The 19,845-nt window shown below is 38.8% G+C and overlaps 1 protein-coding gene across 8 annotated transcripts in view; it reads right to left on the bottom strand.

Annotated features, from left to right (window-relative positions):
* Positions 1 to 1,791: 1,791 nt before the first annotated feature.
* The window catches only part of RAB9B (RAB9B, member RAS oncogene family), a 60,539-nt gene continuing 42,485 nt past the window's right edge, over positions 1,792 to 19,845 (bottom strand). For 4 of the 8 annotated variants that reach the window (XM_074392084.1, XM_074392083.1, XM_074392085.1 and 1 more), the window contains 4 exons: positions 11,612 to 11,676; positions 10,394 to 10,531; positions 4,274 to 4,350; positions 1,792 to 3,095 (listed from right to left, as the gene is read on the bottom strand). In XM_074392084.1, the coding sequence (XP_074248185.1) occupies positions 2,448 to 3,053 (606 nt within the window). In that variant the 5' untranslated portion in view covers positions 3,054 to 3,095; positions 4,274 to 4,350; positions 10,394 to 10,531; positions 11,612 to 11,676 and the 3' untranslated portion in view covers positions 1,792 to 2,447. Of the gene's footprint in view, positions 3,096 to 4,273; positions 4,351 to 9,658; positions 10,366 to 10,393; positions 10,532 to 11,611; positions 11,677 to 19,845 lie in introns of those variants that run through there. The other 4 variants (XM_074392088.1, XM_074392087.1, XM_039463955.2 and 1 more) reach the window with 3 other exon arrangements.

Genomic DNA, 19,845 nt, shown 5'->3' with positions numbered 1-19,845 from the left:
AGTTCTTGGTACTCACAGATTTCAGCCTTTGGTGTTTTTTAATCTTACCCAAACTATATGTCAGCACCCCATGGAATGTTGCTTACCAAAATGCCACTGTTTATGTCACTTAATGTTAGTGCTTTCATTAAGATATTGAGTGGTAATTTGGCAGAAAGCAATAGTATGACTAAGAGGAAAGGGGCTCCAGTTGATGGGTCAATAAAATTAACACTTGTCTTAGATGGACAGGATGCCTATGAATCTGATACCCACATAATTTATTTTTACTCAAATGACCACATGCCACTCTAATAGAGACAAGTACTTTTGTGTGAGTTGATGGAGGTCATTATGATGAAGGCCTGAGATCTACAAATAGAAACTATTATAAGCAGAGTGCAAGTAGAAAGAGAAGGCCCCAGGTCTCATGCACTTAAAAATAATTAGCATTTAACAGTTCTGACGTACAGATTTTCACCCTAACATGATTGTAGCAAAATGATCATAGAACTTGGAAACCAGTGTGGCTGGCTATAGGCATAGGCAGGATAGGGACCAGTACTTAAGAGCTGTGGGGTCCCAGTTCTGGCTTTGACTTCTGGCATCAAAGTTAATTGAACAGTGGGGTCAGGATTACATCTTAATTGGAAATATTGAGTACGACTGGGTTAAATACTGTCCTCTTCTATTTGGCCAAAATGTCCCAGAGCTCTTAAAGCACAAAAGTCCTACATGTAAGTAAGGCTGATTCCATATGTGGCTACAATGGAGAGTTCTAGGCTGTATTCCTATGAAAGCTCCCACCCACTTCCTGGCCTACGTCTTTTTTGGGGGTAATTTCTGTCTGTCACTATTTTTATCACAGATGTTTTAAAGTACAGATTAAAATTTATGCAAGACAAACAGATAAACCAACAAGAACCAGACTGCATATTCATAATATAGTATATAACTGGAAGTCATGGTAACCAAAATTATCAAACCATTTTTATACTGTAACATGGGATCTTTAAAATGTTTTTATCAGGGCACATAAAGATTACTCAGAGCTCAAGAATTTTTCCTGCCACAGTGCAAAAGCAAAAGGAAGAGCTATGTAGTTGCCGTTAAAGATTGATCACAAAACGGTTTGAGAATTTTTAACATCCCTCTCCATAGTCTTACTGGTTATCATCAGATGAATCTAACTACAGCATGGCACTGATGTAGTTTATAGATTCATAGAACTTAGAGCCAGAAAGGACTTTATATTGAACATGTAGCCAGTACAGAAAATCTTTTTATGGTATTATAACAGATGGTCATCCAGTGAATATTTTCAGAGGCAGGGAGCTCACTATTAAGGCAGTCCATTCCACTGTTGGACAACTCTGATTATGGGAAATTCATTCTAACACTGGGTTTAAATCTGCTCTTCTGTCACTTTCAATGTCCTGATTAGGCCAGTTGAACATCCAGTGCAATATACAAGAAACCAGTTTCTTCTCCCTCAATAAATATTTGAGTTAAGGAACCTTGTAAGAAAAGTTCATTATCCCCCAATATTTTCTGAAGCCTTCTCCATGAGCCCAGCATGGTGGATTGAAGGACCATCTAAATAACGAGCAGAGAGCACTGCATCCAAATTCACATACTAAGCAGCACTGCTAAATTGGTAAGAGTTTGTCAGAGAAGCAACATCTCTATGCAGCAAAAGTAGATTTAGGAAGTAAAAGCAGACCAACCATTTATTTGCAAAGGTGGTTGGCATATTTAAGCATAATCCATTCACTAGTATCCTGTGACTTCAAACACAAGAAGTATAATCAATTGCCAGTGTCATTAGAGTATCTTTTATTGAGATGGTATTTTTTGAAAAGCTCAGATGGGAGCAAACCATACGTAAGGATTTAAACAAGTCACTGTACATCATTATACTTTTGTATTCCTAATCACTACAACCTCCTCATACTTCAAGCCTAGGAATCCTTGTTCACATTATTATTTTTATTATAATACGGCTCAAAGTCTGATTTTTTCCCCTTTGGCAGAAATGTCAGAAACTGCTTGGCAAGTCTGATAGTGACATTTATTAGTTAATTAATGGAACACACTTAAGGAATAGCTGTAGCTCTTTAACTCCTTCATGCGGCTGGGTTCTAGGTTTAAACTGTGATTTAAAAAATATTTAACTCTCTCAGGACTAAAACTTTCTGATATGTCCTGAGACACACAAGACAGCAGAAATCACGCAAAATACACTTGGCTTGATAAAGCTTTTTTTTTTTTTTTTTTTTTTTTTTTTTTTTTTTTTTTTTGAATCGCTCTACACTTCAATTTGAAAGGCTCTGTTTCACAATTAGAACCTTATCTCTTACCATCTTGTGTGTGTGTGTGTGTGTGTGTGTGCACTCTTAGAGGAGCACAGTTATTCTTACACTACTGACTGACCAATATGGGGCATATTTTTAAAAGGCTCCCTATCTTTAACAGCATGAAGACCCTGCTTTAGAGCCACTGTTCAAGTCAATGGTGTGACCCAACATGCAATGCTCCAACTGTTCCTCTACAGCCAACACCTGCCTGACAGCTTCTTCAAAGGCCACTGTCACATTAGTGTCATCTTTGGCACTAGTTTCTAGATAAGGGTAATCCCCATTCTCCATGCACCAGGCTTGTGCCTCCTCAGTAGTCACTTGCCTATCCTCTTTGTCTACCTTGTTACCCAGAACTACAAAGGGGAAATGCTCAGGGTCCTTCACATCCGCATAGTAAATAAATTCTTTCTGCCAGTTACCAAGATTCTCGAAGCTCTGCCGATCATCCACGCTGAAGGTCAAGAGGCAGCAGTCTGCTCCCCTGTAGAAGGGTGTCCTAAGGCTTTTGAAACGTTCCTGCCCCGCAGTGTCCCAGATCTGGAGGGTTACAAAGCGTCCATCTACCTCCAGATCTCGATTTAAGAACTCTACCCCTATGGTGTGAAAAGCCTGGGAGTCAAATTTGTTGGTTACATAACGGTTCATAAGCGAACTCTTCCCAACTCCACCATCACCCAAGAGAATGACCTTTAAGAGCAGGGATTTCCCACTCATTTTTGCGGCACCAGAAGGGAAGAAGTTTGTAACCAAGAGAACCTGAAAATAAAAGGAAAAGTAGGAGGGAAAACAGTTAAATCTGAAACTGAAATCAACTTCATAGCAAATTTCTCCGAATTATGAGGATTTCTCATTCAATTTCTCTTGATTTATGGTCGTTAATTGATGTAGTACAGCAGAAGAAATAAAACCCATTTTGCATAAAAGGAAAAATAGGTCTTGTTTTTCTGAGGTCTTTTGTCGTGCCAGAAAAATGGCTGAGTGCCATTGGTAAATGGACTAGCAGATGGTCCTGTAATTTGGTTCAGTTCTGACCCTATTCTAGGAGAGGAAGCCTAGAACAGGAATGCCACTCAAATGTGTGACGACTTTAGCTTCTAGTTTGGACAGTTCCAAACGATAGGCAAATAGTATGATACTGATTTGGGGTTTGAAGTCTGCTGCTGATGGATACAACAATTACTGAGAAGAGAAAGCTACATAAACTGGATTCTTGATTCTGTTGGTAGAGAACTGGGACAGAATCAGACAGGACCCCAGAATTTGAAAGAGAGAACAAAGTTACATTTCTTCAGGCATTTACCCCATTATACTTGCATTGATAGGAACACCCCCTCAAGTAAGGATCTTCTATATTTTTTTCTTCATGGAACAGTGGCATTTAAGTTGATGACAACTGACCGATATCAATATAACAGCTGTTGTTAAGGAGAAAATCTTGAATATCTTATTAGTTTTTGGATTTAGGTTTTAATTTCATAATAGCAACATTTGAAAACATACTGTAAAATTTAAAGTGCTAATATTTATACAGTACCTTACTTGTTACCTCCACAACATGTCTACACATGGAATACCTAGAATGTGTCTTAAAATAAAAAGATCAAATACTTACTGAACAAATACTAACTTTTGCTATATTCTGTTAGGTACTTTCACACTAGGTCTATTGTGGAAACTCAATAATGATAAGGTTAATTGGATGATATTTATACAATAGATCCAAAAGGAGGAAAACTAATTATCAATCAAATGAATGCATGCAAAATAATTTCTGGAAGCACACATATTTGAATATAATTTTACAAAATTTAGTAGCCCTTAAAATGATTTTGGAATGCATGTGTACTAGCTATATATTTTTCTAAATATTCACTTTTAAGAGATCAAATATTAAAACATCCCAAATCCACAGTATGCCCCCTTGAAATACCTACCCAGTGCGTTTGTTTTGTCACAATTTAAATATTTTTCCTTTTTTCCTGTTGTTGTTTTATTCTTTCTTTTTAGAGTTCTATAAAATAGAATAGAAAACATTATTTTAAAAAATCTATAATAAAATAACATTAAGGCTATAATTAAAAATACATTCAAATCAGAAAAAAAAAAGAACCCATAGCAACCTCAGGTAACCTATAGAGAACGCTTTTCACAAATAAAAGTTTAAAATGCTACCAGTGCTTAACATAAGCAAAACATTTTTATTCCAAAAACTTTATCTTGTCCTAATTTGTACTTTGTATAATTTTTAAGTTTTATATTGTCTCTTCATTGAATTCTCCATTCAAAGTAAAAGCAAATCAAAGAAAGTAGATGATATTCACAATAGATGACATTCAGGAAAAGGAAAGTACAGAGCAATCTAAGATAATGTTGAAATCGTAAGTCAGAGATGAAACTTTTTCCCTTTATACCTACCAACATTCCCATCTCCAAGAAAGTTGTTAGTGCACTCACCAGTCTGTCTTGAGGTTGTCTCCGTATCTGATTCCACATAATCAGAGAGCAGGAAAAAATTGTGTGTGGGGGCTTCCTGTTTACAATAATGTATATTCTATTGGCTAATTATTTTATTCATTAGTTTAGGTCATTTCTCTTTTATATTTTTTAAAATTTGAGACAGGGTCTCATTCTGTCGCCCAGGCTGGAGTGCAGTGGTGCAATCATGGCTCACTGCAGCCTCCACCTCCTGTGCTCAAGTGAACCTCCTACCTCAGCCTTCTGAGTACCTGGGACTACGGGTGCATGCCACCATGCCCGGCTAATTTTTGTATGTTTTGTAGTGATGGGGCTTCACCATGTTGCCCAGGTTGGTCTCAAACTCCTGGGCTTAAATAATATGCCCACCTCCTGTTCCCACAGTGCTGGGGTAACAGGCATGAGCCATTGCATCTGTCAGGTCATTTGTCTTAAACACCAGTTTTAATATTTCACTGGTGTTGTTAAATGTAAATATACCTTCATTTAATATTATAATTAATTGTGGCAGAGTCTTATTTAAGCAGCATCAAGAGTACTGGTCTAAGAAGAAAAGCAGTTTCTAGATTTGTGTAGTTTTCTTTCTTACTGAGGAAGAAAGAAGCTTTAAAAATATATCTGCGGCTTAATAATCTCACGTTATTTTCTACATATATATAAAACTTATGATAAGAATTTATTAGACATCTAATTCAGTGGATATGAATTTAAGTATTATCTCCTAAATGCATAGGCTTTATGTTCCTTCTTGGTTTATATATACTCCACAGAATTCTCAAGTTTCCTACAATTCCTGGTTTTTGTCCCCTTTGTTTCCTGCTCCCAAATTACTGTCTTTAGAACTGGCTCAAGTAACAAACATTTCTTTAAATGGAGATGAAACAAGTGTGAGCACACTTCTTTATTTTTTTTTTATACCAGTCTGTAGGATAATGTTACAGAGCAGAACTCTTGAACTCTCATTTTAAAAAGCAACAGAAGTACAAACTTGGGCATGATTCTGATGGCTGGTGTTAAGGGTCCATGCCAAATGAGCTTCCTTAAGTTCCTAGCAAACAGGTGTTCACATCATTAAAAGACTCACCGACCCTACTTTCCCGGTTGCGGATAAACTCAGTAGACAGGTCAAGGACTGAGTGAATATAGAAACCCAAATGCTCAGCTCCAGGAATAATGATCATGTATTAATAACTGTCTGAGATAATGCTGCAGTTGCTTGTGCATTTCCTGTTTGGTTATGTGCACACATAACTTCTGGGCATATAACTTCTGTGCCAAGGGGGGAAAAAAAACGGGAAAAGCAATGTGGTTCAGGGTCAAGAGCGCTAAGCTAGCTGGCAGCAATCAGGATACCAGGGTCTTCATCAGTGTTACATCATTTGTTCATTTTATGAACTTGGGCAGGTCATTTAATCTTTCTGTTTCAGTATCTTCTTACATAAAAATAGAGCAGATAATACCTACCCTACTTAACAGGATTTGGGGGAGAATGAATAGATTCTGAAGTTTGCAAAGATTCGTAAGCATTTTTTGAAAAATTTTAGTTTGAGATTTTTATTCCTCTAGCTCCTCCACCTCCTTTCATGCACTAGTGGGGGCCTTGTGGCTCAGTATTAACCCTTCTCAGAAAGGGCTAAGTATAAGAATTCTTCCTTTTCTCTTTCTTCCATATTTGAGAATGGCTTGTTCTTCAACAAGCTTGAACATCTGCATATGGCACGGAATCTCAGCATTGGAGGGACCTTCAGGGTCTTCTGGTCCAACCCTGCTACTGATATGTAAGAAAACACTATAGTGCCTATTGTGTGTTGTGTCTTTACTAAGGAGAGCCTCCACTCTCCTCTGCTGTCTTCAACTCCCATTTTTTTGCTAAAAGTAAAAATGAATAAAGTTTAGATTTGTCTCCTTACCTTCTGAATCCTGCTGATTTTCCCTAGAAATAACATTTTCTTTCTTTTTTTTTTTTTGAGACGGAGTTTCGCTCTTGTTACCCAGGCTGGAGTGCAATGGCGCGATCTCGGCTCACCGCAACCTCCGCCTCCTGGGTTCAGGCAATTCTCCTGCCTCAGCCTCCCGAGTAGCTGGGATTACAGGCACGTGCCACCATGCCCAGCTAATTTTTTGTATTTTTAGTAGAGACGGGGTTTCACCTTGTTGACCAGGATGGTCTCGATCTCTCGACCTCGTGATCCACCCGCCTCGGCCTCCCAAAGTGCTGGGATTACAGGCTGGAGCCACCGCGCCCGGCAGAAATAACATTTTCTAGTCCTGTGCTGCCATCGTCATTTTGGCTCACATCTCCTCGAATCTAATCTATTGTGAAAGTTCTTCTTTCCCTGCCTCTGGTTTCTGCCCACCGAATCTACTTTGCAAAACTTCATCACTCAAACATCCACTGGATGTAGATACTGTTGGAAAGTAATAAATGTTTAAGGCAAGGCCTTGCCCTCAGAGAGTGTACAAATTAACATGCAAGCTTAGGATCTCATAGTTTACAGTTGAAATCATATAGTTATACTTCCTTATTTTGTTAACAAACTCTTCCTGTCTTTCTAACGTGACCAATTTTAAATTCCTGGATAGTAAGCTCACTGTTTGTGTACATCTTTGAAGTCCCTTCAGTGTGCAGCACCAGGATCCTCCCTGGAGATAATAAATATTTGTTTACCAATTAACTGATTAGGTAGCGGCCCAGAATTAATGTTTCTGAATTGATACCAAGGTACAAAAGATCCGTAGTTCTGTAAGATGTCCAAGTACTATTATTTATAAGATGACTAAAGACCAGACGTTATGAACTTGACTCGATCGTTCTCTGGTTGGGACATAATAGGAATTCTACCTGTTGAAAGTCAAGGGAAACGCTTGAGTTTTCCTCCCCCTACTCTCACATTTTAAAAATAAGTATATACATTTCCTCGTTCCTACCAAAAACAAGAGCAGAATAATTATCTCCACTTGATGTTGTCAGTGGGTGCTGGCATCTCTGCAATCATTCATCATTGTTTGAAAACGAATGTGATGTCCTTTAGTACATACTTAAATTAAAAAGAACCAGCACAGTATAAAAGCAAATGAAATCATTTTTTCCTCCCCCAGAATATGCTAGATTTAATCCAAACCTTTAAACAAAGTAGCATTAAGCAGGCAAATGAATTCTTTGGTGACAATAAATATGTAAATAGGAAAGTCAAATGCCTCATGCATCCCTTATGGGTCTTCTATCAGGTGAGCCTTTGGATCAAAACACTTACTCTGATTTTGATCCCATTCAGAGAAATATCTGGCTCTAAGTCAAATATGCGAGAGATGCAATTCCCCTTTCGTACTACCACAAACTCATTAATCAGCATTTTCTAAGGACAGTTTATTCACTTTTTATCCCTATCAGGGTCTCAGTCTTGGACAGTGAGGTAAATTAGGAATTCACATAACCAATACTCCCCAGCTCTTTGTTCTTTAACACACTTGAAACCTTCTGAATCTCCAGTGCTTGAACCCACAGAGCCTCATTCAAATTGTTACATTTAGTTGGAGATTCTTAGAGGTGAGGGTGGAGGTGGGGGAAGAAACAGTACAATGAAGAAAAAGAAGTTGAACCTTTGGAAATAAGTACATTTTAGTATGATGAGGGAGAGAAGAGAGGCAGAAAAGCAAATTGGAATCAGTTCGTTGCCATGGAGTGGAATGATGCTCAAAATCTGTAGTGCAGATTGCTCAGAGGCAAGTCTTGAGAGAGATGTGTACTTTAGGGCTGGGTAGGGGAAGCGCAACTGGGGAGGGCTAGGCAGTGGATGAGAGTGACATTGTTGGTAGTCTGTACAGGGGAGAAGCCATGATTGGACCTGTGGGGAAAGCCCGTCTTGTGGCGACACAGTGGAAAGGGTTACTCAATTCACTGTTGAATGCTGGCACGATAATTGGAAATATTGCACTGAAGAATTGGGCGCGGCTATCTTTATGTAAAATTCAACACGAATGAGAAATGATGGAATGTTTGAGCCCCTGTAACTTAAATGGTGTAGATTGTTTCCTGTACAACCCAATACTTGGCGTTGGTGGTGGTGATGGGTGCTTCACAGCGGGGAAGCTCTCTGATGCACTGGATTCATTTTGCAGAACTAACAAGTTATTAGCTACATCCATGCCGACTGCAAATGCCACAGCTGTCATGCCACTGAAACGCTATTCCCACATTCATGCCCACATTTATATCCTGTGTGCAACTCGAAAGGTCCAATGTGGAGTCTCACGTCTAACCTTTCACTCTTCACAACGACAGCTCTAGGGCTATGAGCCCAAAGACACACTAGATAGCGATTTGGCAATGTCCTCAGGCCACTTTCCCCCCAGTAGACTGCCCAGAGACATGGGTAGATAAAAGGTTTGGATGACATCAAGCGAGCTGAACATAAGGAAAAGAAGCTGCCTTAGGAGACAGTGCTGGCAACTCTATGACAGGGGCACTGTTAGCATTAGGGACCTAGAAAGTGAGACGCATAGTCCCAACTACCTCCGACCCAGGTCCTCTCACCTCACCCCCAGCTTTCAGAGCGAGCCGGCTGTGGCGCATGCGCACTGAGCCACACCCGCTCCCCACGGAGCCCTGCGCCTCTCTGCCAGGCTCTGGCAGCCGCTCGGGATTACTCAGCAACGCCCCCCGCCACTGTCACCTGCCCCCAACTCCGACCCCAAGAGAGGCTCAGTACCTTTCCCAAGCTACGAGTGGCCCCGGGGATCAACTAGACTTTCCTTTCTCCCTCTTCTCACAGGCCCCCCACCTCCCGGCCTTCCGGGTCCTCCACCCCCTAGCCCCTGTTCCTGCCCACGCACAGGCACCTTACCCAACACAATGGGAAGGAAACAGGAGAGGGCCGCGGGTGCCAGGCAGGTCAGCTCTGCGTCCCGGGAGTCCGGCTCCTCAGCGACACCGTCACCGCTCCTGCTGCCTCCTCGTCCTCAATGGGGCAGCAAGTGTGGCTTGGACCTCGGTGGCCTGCCTGACAGCTGCCGCTCGCGCCCGCCGCTGCCGCCGCGCAGCGTCTCGCGCCCGCGCCCGCGCCCGCCAGGGGAGGGGGCGGGGCTCGCGCCGCCTCCTCGTGCCCCTTTCTTGGCTCTGGGGACCCAGTGTAGCCGCCTCCCGCCCTCCATGTGGCAAGCGCTCCCTGGCTCGCCCACTCTTCTTTCATGCTCATCGTCCAACCCTGAACTCCCTTGTCCTCCTTCTCCTCCCCTAGCCGGTTAGTAGGCACCGCGGCAATGAACCGTCAAATATTGCTCTCCCACTTAGCTCCTCTGCAGCCTGGGGCCTGAGCCCTCAAGCAGACCTAGCCACAGCCCCACCTCCTGCAATTACCCTCTGATCTACCTCATTTATTCGAGCTCAAAATCCTTTAATTTTGCCAAGACGGTATACACCCTCTTGTTTCAAATAACTCAGGAAAACACATTATCACAACACATTGCTAGGCTCTCTAGCTGGCTACTACTCATGAAATTCTCAGGCACTCAAAAAAAAAAAAAAAAAATGTCCACATCTGTAGCACAGACATAGAGGACACACTGCCCTTTACCCTTACCAGGTACGATTCCAGAGGGCCACACAGGGGGGCATTACTTGAATTTCCCGAAATTGCTGCTGGGGCAGATTTCGATGTTCTCTTCTTCCTTTCTGTAACCCTCTGGTACCTCCAATGCGTTTTTGATTTTTTTTCCCCCTGGAATTGAAGAGCGACAAAACTCCTGAGGTCATTTAGCCTGCACTCCACCTCTCTGTCAGGGAGATTCATCTCTGAAGCTTCCCCATTGTCTGAAACCTTGTGGCACAGACCGTCACTCACCTCATGACCCCACAAGGCCCTCACACATACCCACTACTTCCATCTAGGCCACTCTCCCTCTATCTCTTGACCAAGCAATCATGCAATCAATCTCTGCAGGCCCCAGCTTAAATGTCACTTCTCAGGATAACCTTTCTAGATAACCCCAGAACAGAGATGGTTGGTGCCCCAGTTTATACTCTCGTAGCCTCCTGTAACTTGCTGCATTTTTTCTTCATAACACTTTTGGTGGTATATTTAAACGTATGATTATTTGGTTGACAGCTGTCTTCCCTACTAAACTATAGTGGGGAAGGACTATAAGGTCAAGGACAACGTTTATGTTCACTGTCATATGCCCAGAGCCTAGTGCAACGTTTGCTGCATAGGACATGCTCAGAAAACATTTGCTGAATATCAAACAATGCTGTATCACTAATAATTGTTATATTTAAATAAAATAAGTGGATCTAACTGAATCCCTAGTACTCTTATTTAAACCAACACCATTTCCCACACATACACTCTAAAACAATCTTCTAATGAAGAAGGGATTCACACAATCTTATAAATCAATTTTTTCTCATCCATGTTAATCTATTAAAAAACTATTGAGCATGGGCCCCAATATATGTATATGGATTTATAGATTATATACATGTACTACTGTACATGTATACATTACACATTACTTTATACATTTTAATGAGTAAACATTAAAAATACTCCAGCACAGAAATTTTAAAAGAATGAGAAAAATAAATATATTGATGTTTCAATGTTTTCTTTCTGCACTCCAATAGTTTTGTGAATGCTTTAAATAACAGTCCTTCATATTACAGTATCTCGTCTTTAGGTGTAACAATCTAGACTACTTTTTCATTTTCTCATAGATGCTATTTTCCAACAGTTTAATCATCTTTGAGAACCCCCCAAACCTACTGGCAAGTTTTAAGGACGTTTTCGTTTCTAAGCTACCTTGTTCTGTAGTCAGGATCTCTTAACTGCTGAAATCATCACACATTTAGTGAACGTCGGAACACCTAAGGGTAAGAAAAATCCTTTTTTAGATCAAAGATTCCTACATGTAAATCCTATATTAAAGAGTCTCTAGAGGCCACTTAAAAATCAACTACTACTGTCTGCCTAGAACAAAAGCAACATGACTAACACTAATTGTGAGGGATCAGCACAAAATGAACAGCACAAAGATTCAAAGTGACAGCTGCGGATGGTTTTGCGGCTCTCAGATGGGACTATTCTCAATGATCAATCATTGAGATCTGTCAAATCATGCTCTCAACACATAATAAAAACTATTTCTATCTTTATAACAGAGTCACACACACACACACACACACACACACACACACACACACACACACAAACTCTTCAACATTCAGTATAGAAGATTAATTATCTCCCAAAGTCTCATCCTGATCAGTTTGAAATACATTGACCTGAGCTTCAGAAACACATACTTGGAATGTGATTAATTTAAAAGAATAGCCTGGTCCAGCATTCACAAGATGTCATGGACAAAAGTGTTCCATGAAGCATTCAAATAAGTATATAAACACTGCATACTATTTCCCTCCCTGAAGAGTCATGTTGCATATTAAAACATTAATATCTCTGGGAGTCTTGAAGTAAAGAAATATGTTGTGTTTTTTTTTTTCAATTCAACATTTCTAAAACTTTTGTGAACATGAATTTCTTTTGTTTATGGAACATCTATTAGCAGGACTGGAACAGCTTAGGACCCAATTTAGCAACTGCTTTCCTAATCATTAATATTGGACATGTTCATAGGCCAATGTATTTGTCCTAGGTAATAATCATTCATGTCTTCTAATATTACAAAAAGAGCATTAACTATATATCATATGCCTCTTGATGGAAAAACACAGCAGCACATAGAATGTATTGTTTTTTTGGTCAAAAAATGCAATTTGAATCTGATCAAGCTCCTAGATATAACTATGAATTTTTAGAAAAATACAAGGAGAAAGTTGTTAACATTGTAGGCATGTAAGCAACAACATCCAGACTTAGGTTTAGAGTACAGGGGTCTGTATGTGTGTGTGTGTGTGTGTGTGTGTGTGTGTGTTGAGGGGGAGAAACTCTGCAGAAAAACAACATTGTTTCTTCAATAAATACATTTTAAGAAAGAATCCAAAAATGAAAGTTAAAAAGAATGCATTTACAATGATGTCAAAGAGAATGAAGTATTTAGAAGTAAAATTTTAAAAACAAGTGCAAAAGTACACTCTTAAAAACACAAAACATTGTTGAAAGAAATTTTTAAAAGATCTAAATAAATGGAAAGACATCTCATGTTTGCAGATTGAAAGACAATATTAATAAGGTGAAAATACTCTTCAAATTGATCTACAGATTCAATGCAATTCCTTTCAGAACCCTAGCTGGTTTCTTTGTAAAAATTTACAAGCCGATCCTCATATTCTTATGGAAACTCAAGGAACCTAGAGTAGTCAAAACAATCCTGCAAGAGAACAAAGTTGTAGGACTCATCCTTTTCCATTTCAACACTTACTAAAAAGCTACAGTTACCAAACAGTGCGGTGTTGGCATAGGGCTAACATGTATATCAGTAGAATAGAATTGAGATTCCAGAAACAAACCCATGTGTCTCAATTGATTTTCAACAGAGGTGCCAAGGCCATTTAATGGGGGGAGAATAGTTTTTTCAACAAAGTGTGCTGGAATAAAAGGATAGCCACATGCAGAAGAATGAAGTTGAACCCTCACCTCACAGCACATACAAAAATTAACTAAAAATGGATTACGCTATAAAATTGTTAGAAGAAAGCAGTAGTAAGTCTGGTCTTGAGTTAGGCAACTGATTCTTTGACATGACACCAAAGGCAAGGGCAACAAAAGAAAAAATAAATAAATTGGACTTCATGAAAATGATAAACTTCTGTGCTTCAGAGAACACCGAAAAATGTAAAAAGACAACTTACAAAATAAGGGAAAATAATTGCAAATTATATACTTGATAAGGAACTTATCTACAACATATTTTTAAAAATCTTACAACTCAAATATAAAAAGATAACCCAATTAAAAAATGAGCAAAGGATCTGAATAGGCTTTTCTTCACAGATGCACAAATGACCAATAAGCATATAAAATGATGCTCAGCATCATTCGTTATCAGGGAAAAGCCAATCAAAACCACAATGAGATACCACTTTACACTTATTAGGATGGCTATAATAAAAAAGTTACATAATACCAAGTGCTGGTGAGGATGTTGAGGAAATGAGAAGTATGAATTTCATACATTGCTTATGGGATTGTAAAAATGCTGAGCCACTTTGGAAAAGAGTCTGACAGTGTTTTGAAAAGTTAAACATAGAGTTGCAATAAGATCTAGTAATTGCACTCCCAGTAATATACGCCAAAGAAGCAAAAACATATATCTACACAAAACCTTCTACGTGATTGTTTATTGCAGCATCATTCATAATGGCCAAAAGGTGAAAAAAATCCCAAATGTCCATCAACTGATAAATGGCTAAATAAAGTGTAATATATCTGTACAATGAAATGTTTGTTATTCAGCCTTAAAAAGGGATGAAGTATTGATACATGTTATAACATGTATGTATATTCAAAACATTACACTAAGTGAAAGAAGCTAGTCATAAAAAACTATACCTTATATGATTCCATGTATATGAAATGTCCAAAATTGACAAACATATAGAAAGAGAAATAGATTAGTGGACAGGGGACAGGTAAACAGGGATGCTGGGGGGCTGAAAGCTAAAGAGTATGGAGTTTCTTTTTGAGATAATGAAAATGTTCTAAAATTGATTGCTGTGATGGTTGCATAACTTAGTGAGCATACCAAAACCCATTTAATTATATATTTAAAAGCATCAATGGCACAATATGTGAATTCTATCTCAATAAATTTGTACTAAAAGAATTGTAAGAAGGAAAATAAAAAATCTGGAAGTGGAGCCTATACACAAATCTATAGACGAAAAGAAACCTAAATAATTCCCTAGAGTTCCCATTTAAAGCTAGACTGAACATTACTTCTCTATTAAACTCTATAAATCATTAAAACAACAACAATAACTATACAACAACCTAAGAGACACATTCACCAATTTCAATGTTATTTCCTTATTTCCAATCTATATTTCCTTAGTTCTAATCCATATTTATGTATGAATCAAACAAGCTTAGAAAAAAGAGAGGAAAATTTGAACACTGGGCTGTATATTTTATGATGTTAAGTAATTGTTCATTTTCTTTCATTTGTGATAAAGGTATTGTGGTTATGCTTTAAAAATAATTCTTATTTTTCAGAGATACATACTGAAATGCTTGTGGATTAAGTGATGTGGTATCTTGGATATGGTTAAAATAATCTGGTGACTAGTGATCAGGTAGTAAAGGCAAGCCTGGACAGGTGTTGTGCCAAGTTTGTCCTGCAGACTATGGCTGAGTGATGGATGAACAGAGTATGCAGACACAGGTAACTTGCCTGTCAGCATGGGTAGGGGACTGCTGGCAGAGTGAGTAGCAGCAGCCTCGATAAGCCAGCAACACTTGCATTTATTTAGTACAAATTTAATGACAAAGGCTTTGAGCAAACACAGTTTGTGGGTAACAAACATTGTCAACCTCCCAAGGAGAGAGTAGTCCTGCATGTGAATAATCAAAGGTCACTTTTAGGACACGAGTAAGCAAGCTATTTAGATAAACTTCCCTACTTTCCTTTGTACCTACTCCTTGCCCTTTGCCCTAGGGTAAGAACAGCTGCCTTCAGCTCATTCTTCCCCAAAGCTTTGCAAAACATCCCAGCCTTCCAAGAAGGTTTGTGTCTTTCCTATAATTTCTCCTACCACCCTGATCAATCTACATCTGCTCCATTTTTGTTTTCTTTTTGCATCAGGTTTTGTTGATTGAAGAATACTAATGTGTGCAGCAACAGGTTTGTCAGGTGCAGCAGTTATAAGTCGTGTTCTGGCTTTGTGTCCTAGAATTAGTAAATAACATAAGACAAACATGAGTATAATCAGTAACATTTTTTTCCAATCAAGGAGTGACCTTTAGTGTTACTTGGCATCTCAGTCTAATGTGTGCCATTACTGAGGAACCCCACTGGGGATATGTCAATTCCTACTAGCCAAGCAGTTGCTTTGTTAGAGGCTGGGAAGGTAGTGTCTGGCTAAGTAACAGGTGGAAAAAAGGCAGATTTAGAAGATGGGCTCAGTAGAGTGTAGTAGGTACAGGTAGCAAGCAAAGTGAGAGAATAAAAAAGCAACAAATTATCTGGAGTCAATGGTGTTTGTGTTTGGAGCAGGATTAACTCAGCCACCTTAGTTGTTTTCTTCAGCATCCCCCAGGTAATGTCTGGGGATTGTGTCATCCAATGAAGCTGCATCATATGGGTCTGTGGGTCCTACAGGGTCATTTCCTTCATTTCTTGTACCGGGTTGGGTCCTAGCCACGCCATGGTATGGTTCGATGCATTGTGCTGGAATCCAAAGAGGATCTGAGGGGATGTGAACACAAACATATCCTCTTCCCCATGTTAGCAAATCATTTGGAGTACATCATACATTACTATTCACATCTTTCCATAAAACTGTGGGTTTTATGTCTTGAGAGGTTTTAGCAAAGTGCTTTTCTATAGCTGATTGAAATTTATCACTTCAATTTTAAAAATTAACGGCAAATAAGGTTTGTGCTAGTAGTGTTACCAGCTCCTTACTCATATTACCCTTTTTTGTTTTCTGAGCATATTTTTAAGGGTGGAGTGGGCACATTTTACCATGGGATGCCTGTAGAATGTTGGATGTTCCATGTGTGACAAAATTACTGAAATTGTGAGCTGGCATAAGCCAGGCCATTATCATTTTAATTTTTGTGGGCCATCCCATAAATGCAAAAGTTAAAAAAAGATGTTTAATAACATATCAGGTGGACTCTCCAGGAAGAGCATGTGCACTAATTAGGTGAGAATTGGTATTAACAGATACATGTACGTATCTTAGTTTTCCAAATTCAGGGACGTGTGTAACATCTCTTTGCCATAACTGATTAGGCTCTAGTCCTTGAGGGTTAATACCTGTTGAAGGAGGGTATGTGCCTGTGAGCTTGCAATCTGGGCACTGCAGGATAATTTGTTTAGCTAGTCGTTAGGTAAGCTGAACTTGTCTAGTTAAGTTTCTCCAATTTTGGTGGAAAAATTGATGTGATTGTGTGGCTTGGTCAAGCAGTGATGTCATAACTTACAGGGTCTACTTGATCATTGCCATAGCCGGTGGGTCAGGCATTGAGTGGTGGGGCTTGAATATGTGTGATAAAAATAGGATGCATACATTGATCTAGCAATTGCTGAAGTTGAAGAAAAAGGGCACACAGGGTAGACTCAAGAGTAGATTTAATGGAGACTGTCTCAACGTTCTACAGTAAATAAACAGAGTAAGCAGTGTCACTAACAATATTGATGGGCTGAACGGAAGCAGTTTCCAGGGCTAATATTAGGGCTCCAACCTCAGTTCTCTCAGTGCTAGTAAATCCAGATCACACGAGGGAATTACGTGGTTTCCACCAGACAGCCACTTTTCCATTTTTACCAGAGCTACCGATAAAAAGCGTTAAAGCATTAGGTATGGGAGAGTGGACTACTTTAGTAGGCAAAACTACAGGAGTACAAGATAAGAACTGAAGTAGTTTGTCAGCAAGAAAGGCATGCTCTATAATGCCTGTATAATCAGAGAGTGCTATCTGAAGATCTACAGTTTGGGGCAATACTACTTTGAATTGTTTTAAAAATTGTGTTGGCTAATATAAAACATACAAAGTAAACTTGTGCAAGCTTTGTTAAAGAAAGCATTGTGTTCAAAGCCTATAAAAGGTCAGTTTATCTAGATACTACAGTTGAAGTTAAGATAAAATTTCATTTTCCTACTGCCTTGGAAATAAAAATGGCTTTCCTGAATTTTATATACAGTATAAAAGTTTGTTGCTTAATTAATCTTTGACAGTTCCACTTAATTTACCAATTTACATCAATTGATATGTATTGCCTAGATTACAATGGGAAAAATGTTGTGATATCTGCTGTGGGGATAGGAGTGGGATGGGGGCAATCTGTACACCATCTACTAACCAATGCAATCCCTCTACAACATAACAGACCTCCAAATATTTGGTTTGCTCTTACACACCCTCTAAGTTTTCTGTTCCCTAGGTTAAGCGTCTGCAAGTCCTTTAACCAGTCTGTGTGTGGACCTGGTTTTTAGATAGTTCATTTTTCTCTTCCCCACCAAATACCCTCAGTTTTGTCACTCTTCCTCTGGAAATGTCGTGCCTAAGTATGAAGGCAATACAAGTATGTTTTTACCACATTTATAGTATTAACAATCATTTCTGAAAAGTTACTTGTCTTGCCTTGTCAATGCTTGCTTTGTTTCATTTCTGGTCATTTCTCCCATTTGTCATGGTCACATAAAATTATTACTGTGTATTTTAAGACACTAACTTCCTATCCTAATGTGGTTTTATTTACAAATTTAGTGAACATTTTGTTTCTTTGTTTGTTTGTTTTGTTTTGTTTTTGAGTTGGAGTTTCACTCTTGTTGCCCAGGCTGGAGTGCAATGGCATCATCTTGGCTCACTGCAACCTCCACCTCCTGGACTCAAGTGATTCTCCTGCCTCAGCCTCCTGAGTAGCTGAGATTACAGGCGTATGCCACCATGCCAGGCTAATTTTTGTATTTTTAGTAGAGACAGGGTTTCACTATGTTAGCCAGTCTGGTCTCGAACTCCTGATATCAGGTGATCTGCCTGCCTCGGCCTCCCAAAGTGCTTGGATTATAGGCATGAGCCACTGCATCCAGCTAAGCATGTTTTCCCCCATTGTTTAAGTAATTAATTCATCTATCTAATCAACAAATTTGAGTACCTATTCTGTGCCTTGCTCTGCTCTAGGATCTAGGAGTATGATGGTGAACAAAAACAGGTGTGGCACCTGATCTTCTGAGTTTATAAGCTGGTGGATGGAAATCTAAATGCCATAATGTGTATAAGATATCAACAACATCAAATAACATCAATTATTATAATGAGGAAGTTGGAGCAGTGCTGTTTTGGAAAACCGTAAGAGTGCTTTAGAGAAGAAGCAGCTCTGTTTAGACAGGAAGTGTTTTCATTGACCTGTAATTCACTGTAAAATTTAAACTTGCTGAAAAAAATAAGGTTTTACTTCCCCATCAAAGAAAATATATTCAATCTTCTGTCAGTGCAATAATTGAAACACTCAAGCATTCAGTTCCTAGAGTAGGAAATACTATGTATAAATTCTATGCTGTAGATAAACAGCAAATCTACAATACATTAAGCCAGAGACTGGAATGGATGCTGAGGGATTCATAGATATTGTTAGTTAAATTTATTAAAGGGGCTAGGATAGAATATGAGTGAAATTTGTTTCTATTAACTACTTGAAGGAGGCAGCTGACATCATGAAAAGTTCATGGAACCAGTTGTCAGCATGCCTGGGTATTGGTGCTGGCTAAGTCTGTCATATAGGATATATGAGAACTCTGCTAAATCACTTGACTTCTTGGCCACAATTCCTTCAATTATAAAATGAGACTAATATTACCTACTCTGACATCAAATATAAATTTCTTACATTAATTAGTCATTGTGTTTTAATTCTAGATGGGGTAGAAAGATGCCATCCCCATCAAAGAATTCTTTAATTTTTCCATAAGAAGAATTTCCTATATTACAATTTGTATAATGCTTTAAAGTTTCGAAAGCTATTTTTGAAAAAAATCATGACCCTCTACCAGCTGAAATCATGCCAACATATGACCAAATGAAGAGCAAGTAGAAATAGTTATTTTTCTGATGAGTTTCAGTTAAAGGTAAAATAAACTAAGAAAAAAAGACTTTATCTTTTGAAATAGCTCTTACTGCATAATCATTCCAGTTTGTAGGAAAAGTGTATGTCATGATCTTTTTGCTAGTATTTTATGTTGTCTATGCATTTGAAGTTTTCCAGGGCCAACGTGAACAGAAATATCACATGAGTATTTTTTGAAATAAAAACAAACTGTAGCATAGTGTCACTGATTCGGGGAGGTACTGAAATCACTGAGGATGAGTAAGCTCACGGAAAAACTCAGTCTTCAAAAATAATGAAAAGC

The sequence above is a fragment of the Saimiri boliviensis genome, chromosome X (assembly GCF_048565385.1).
Source record: "Saimiri boliviensis isolate mSaiBol1 chromosome X, mSaiBol1.pri, whole genome shotgun sequence".
Classification (NCBI taxonomy): Eukaryota; Metazoa; Chordata; class Mammalia; order Primates; family Cebidae; genus Saimiri; species Saimiri boliviensis.
The sequence above is the reverse complement of the archived record's forward strand: the minus strand, read 5'-3'. Positions and strand labels throughout refer to the sequence as shown.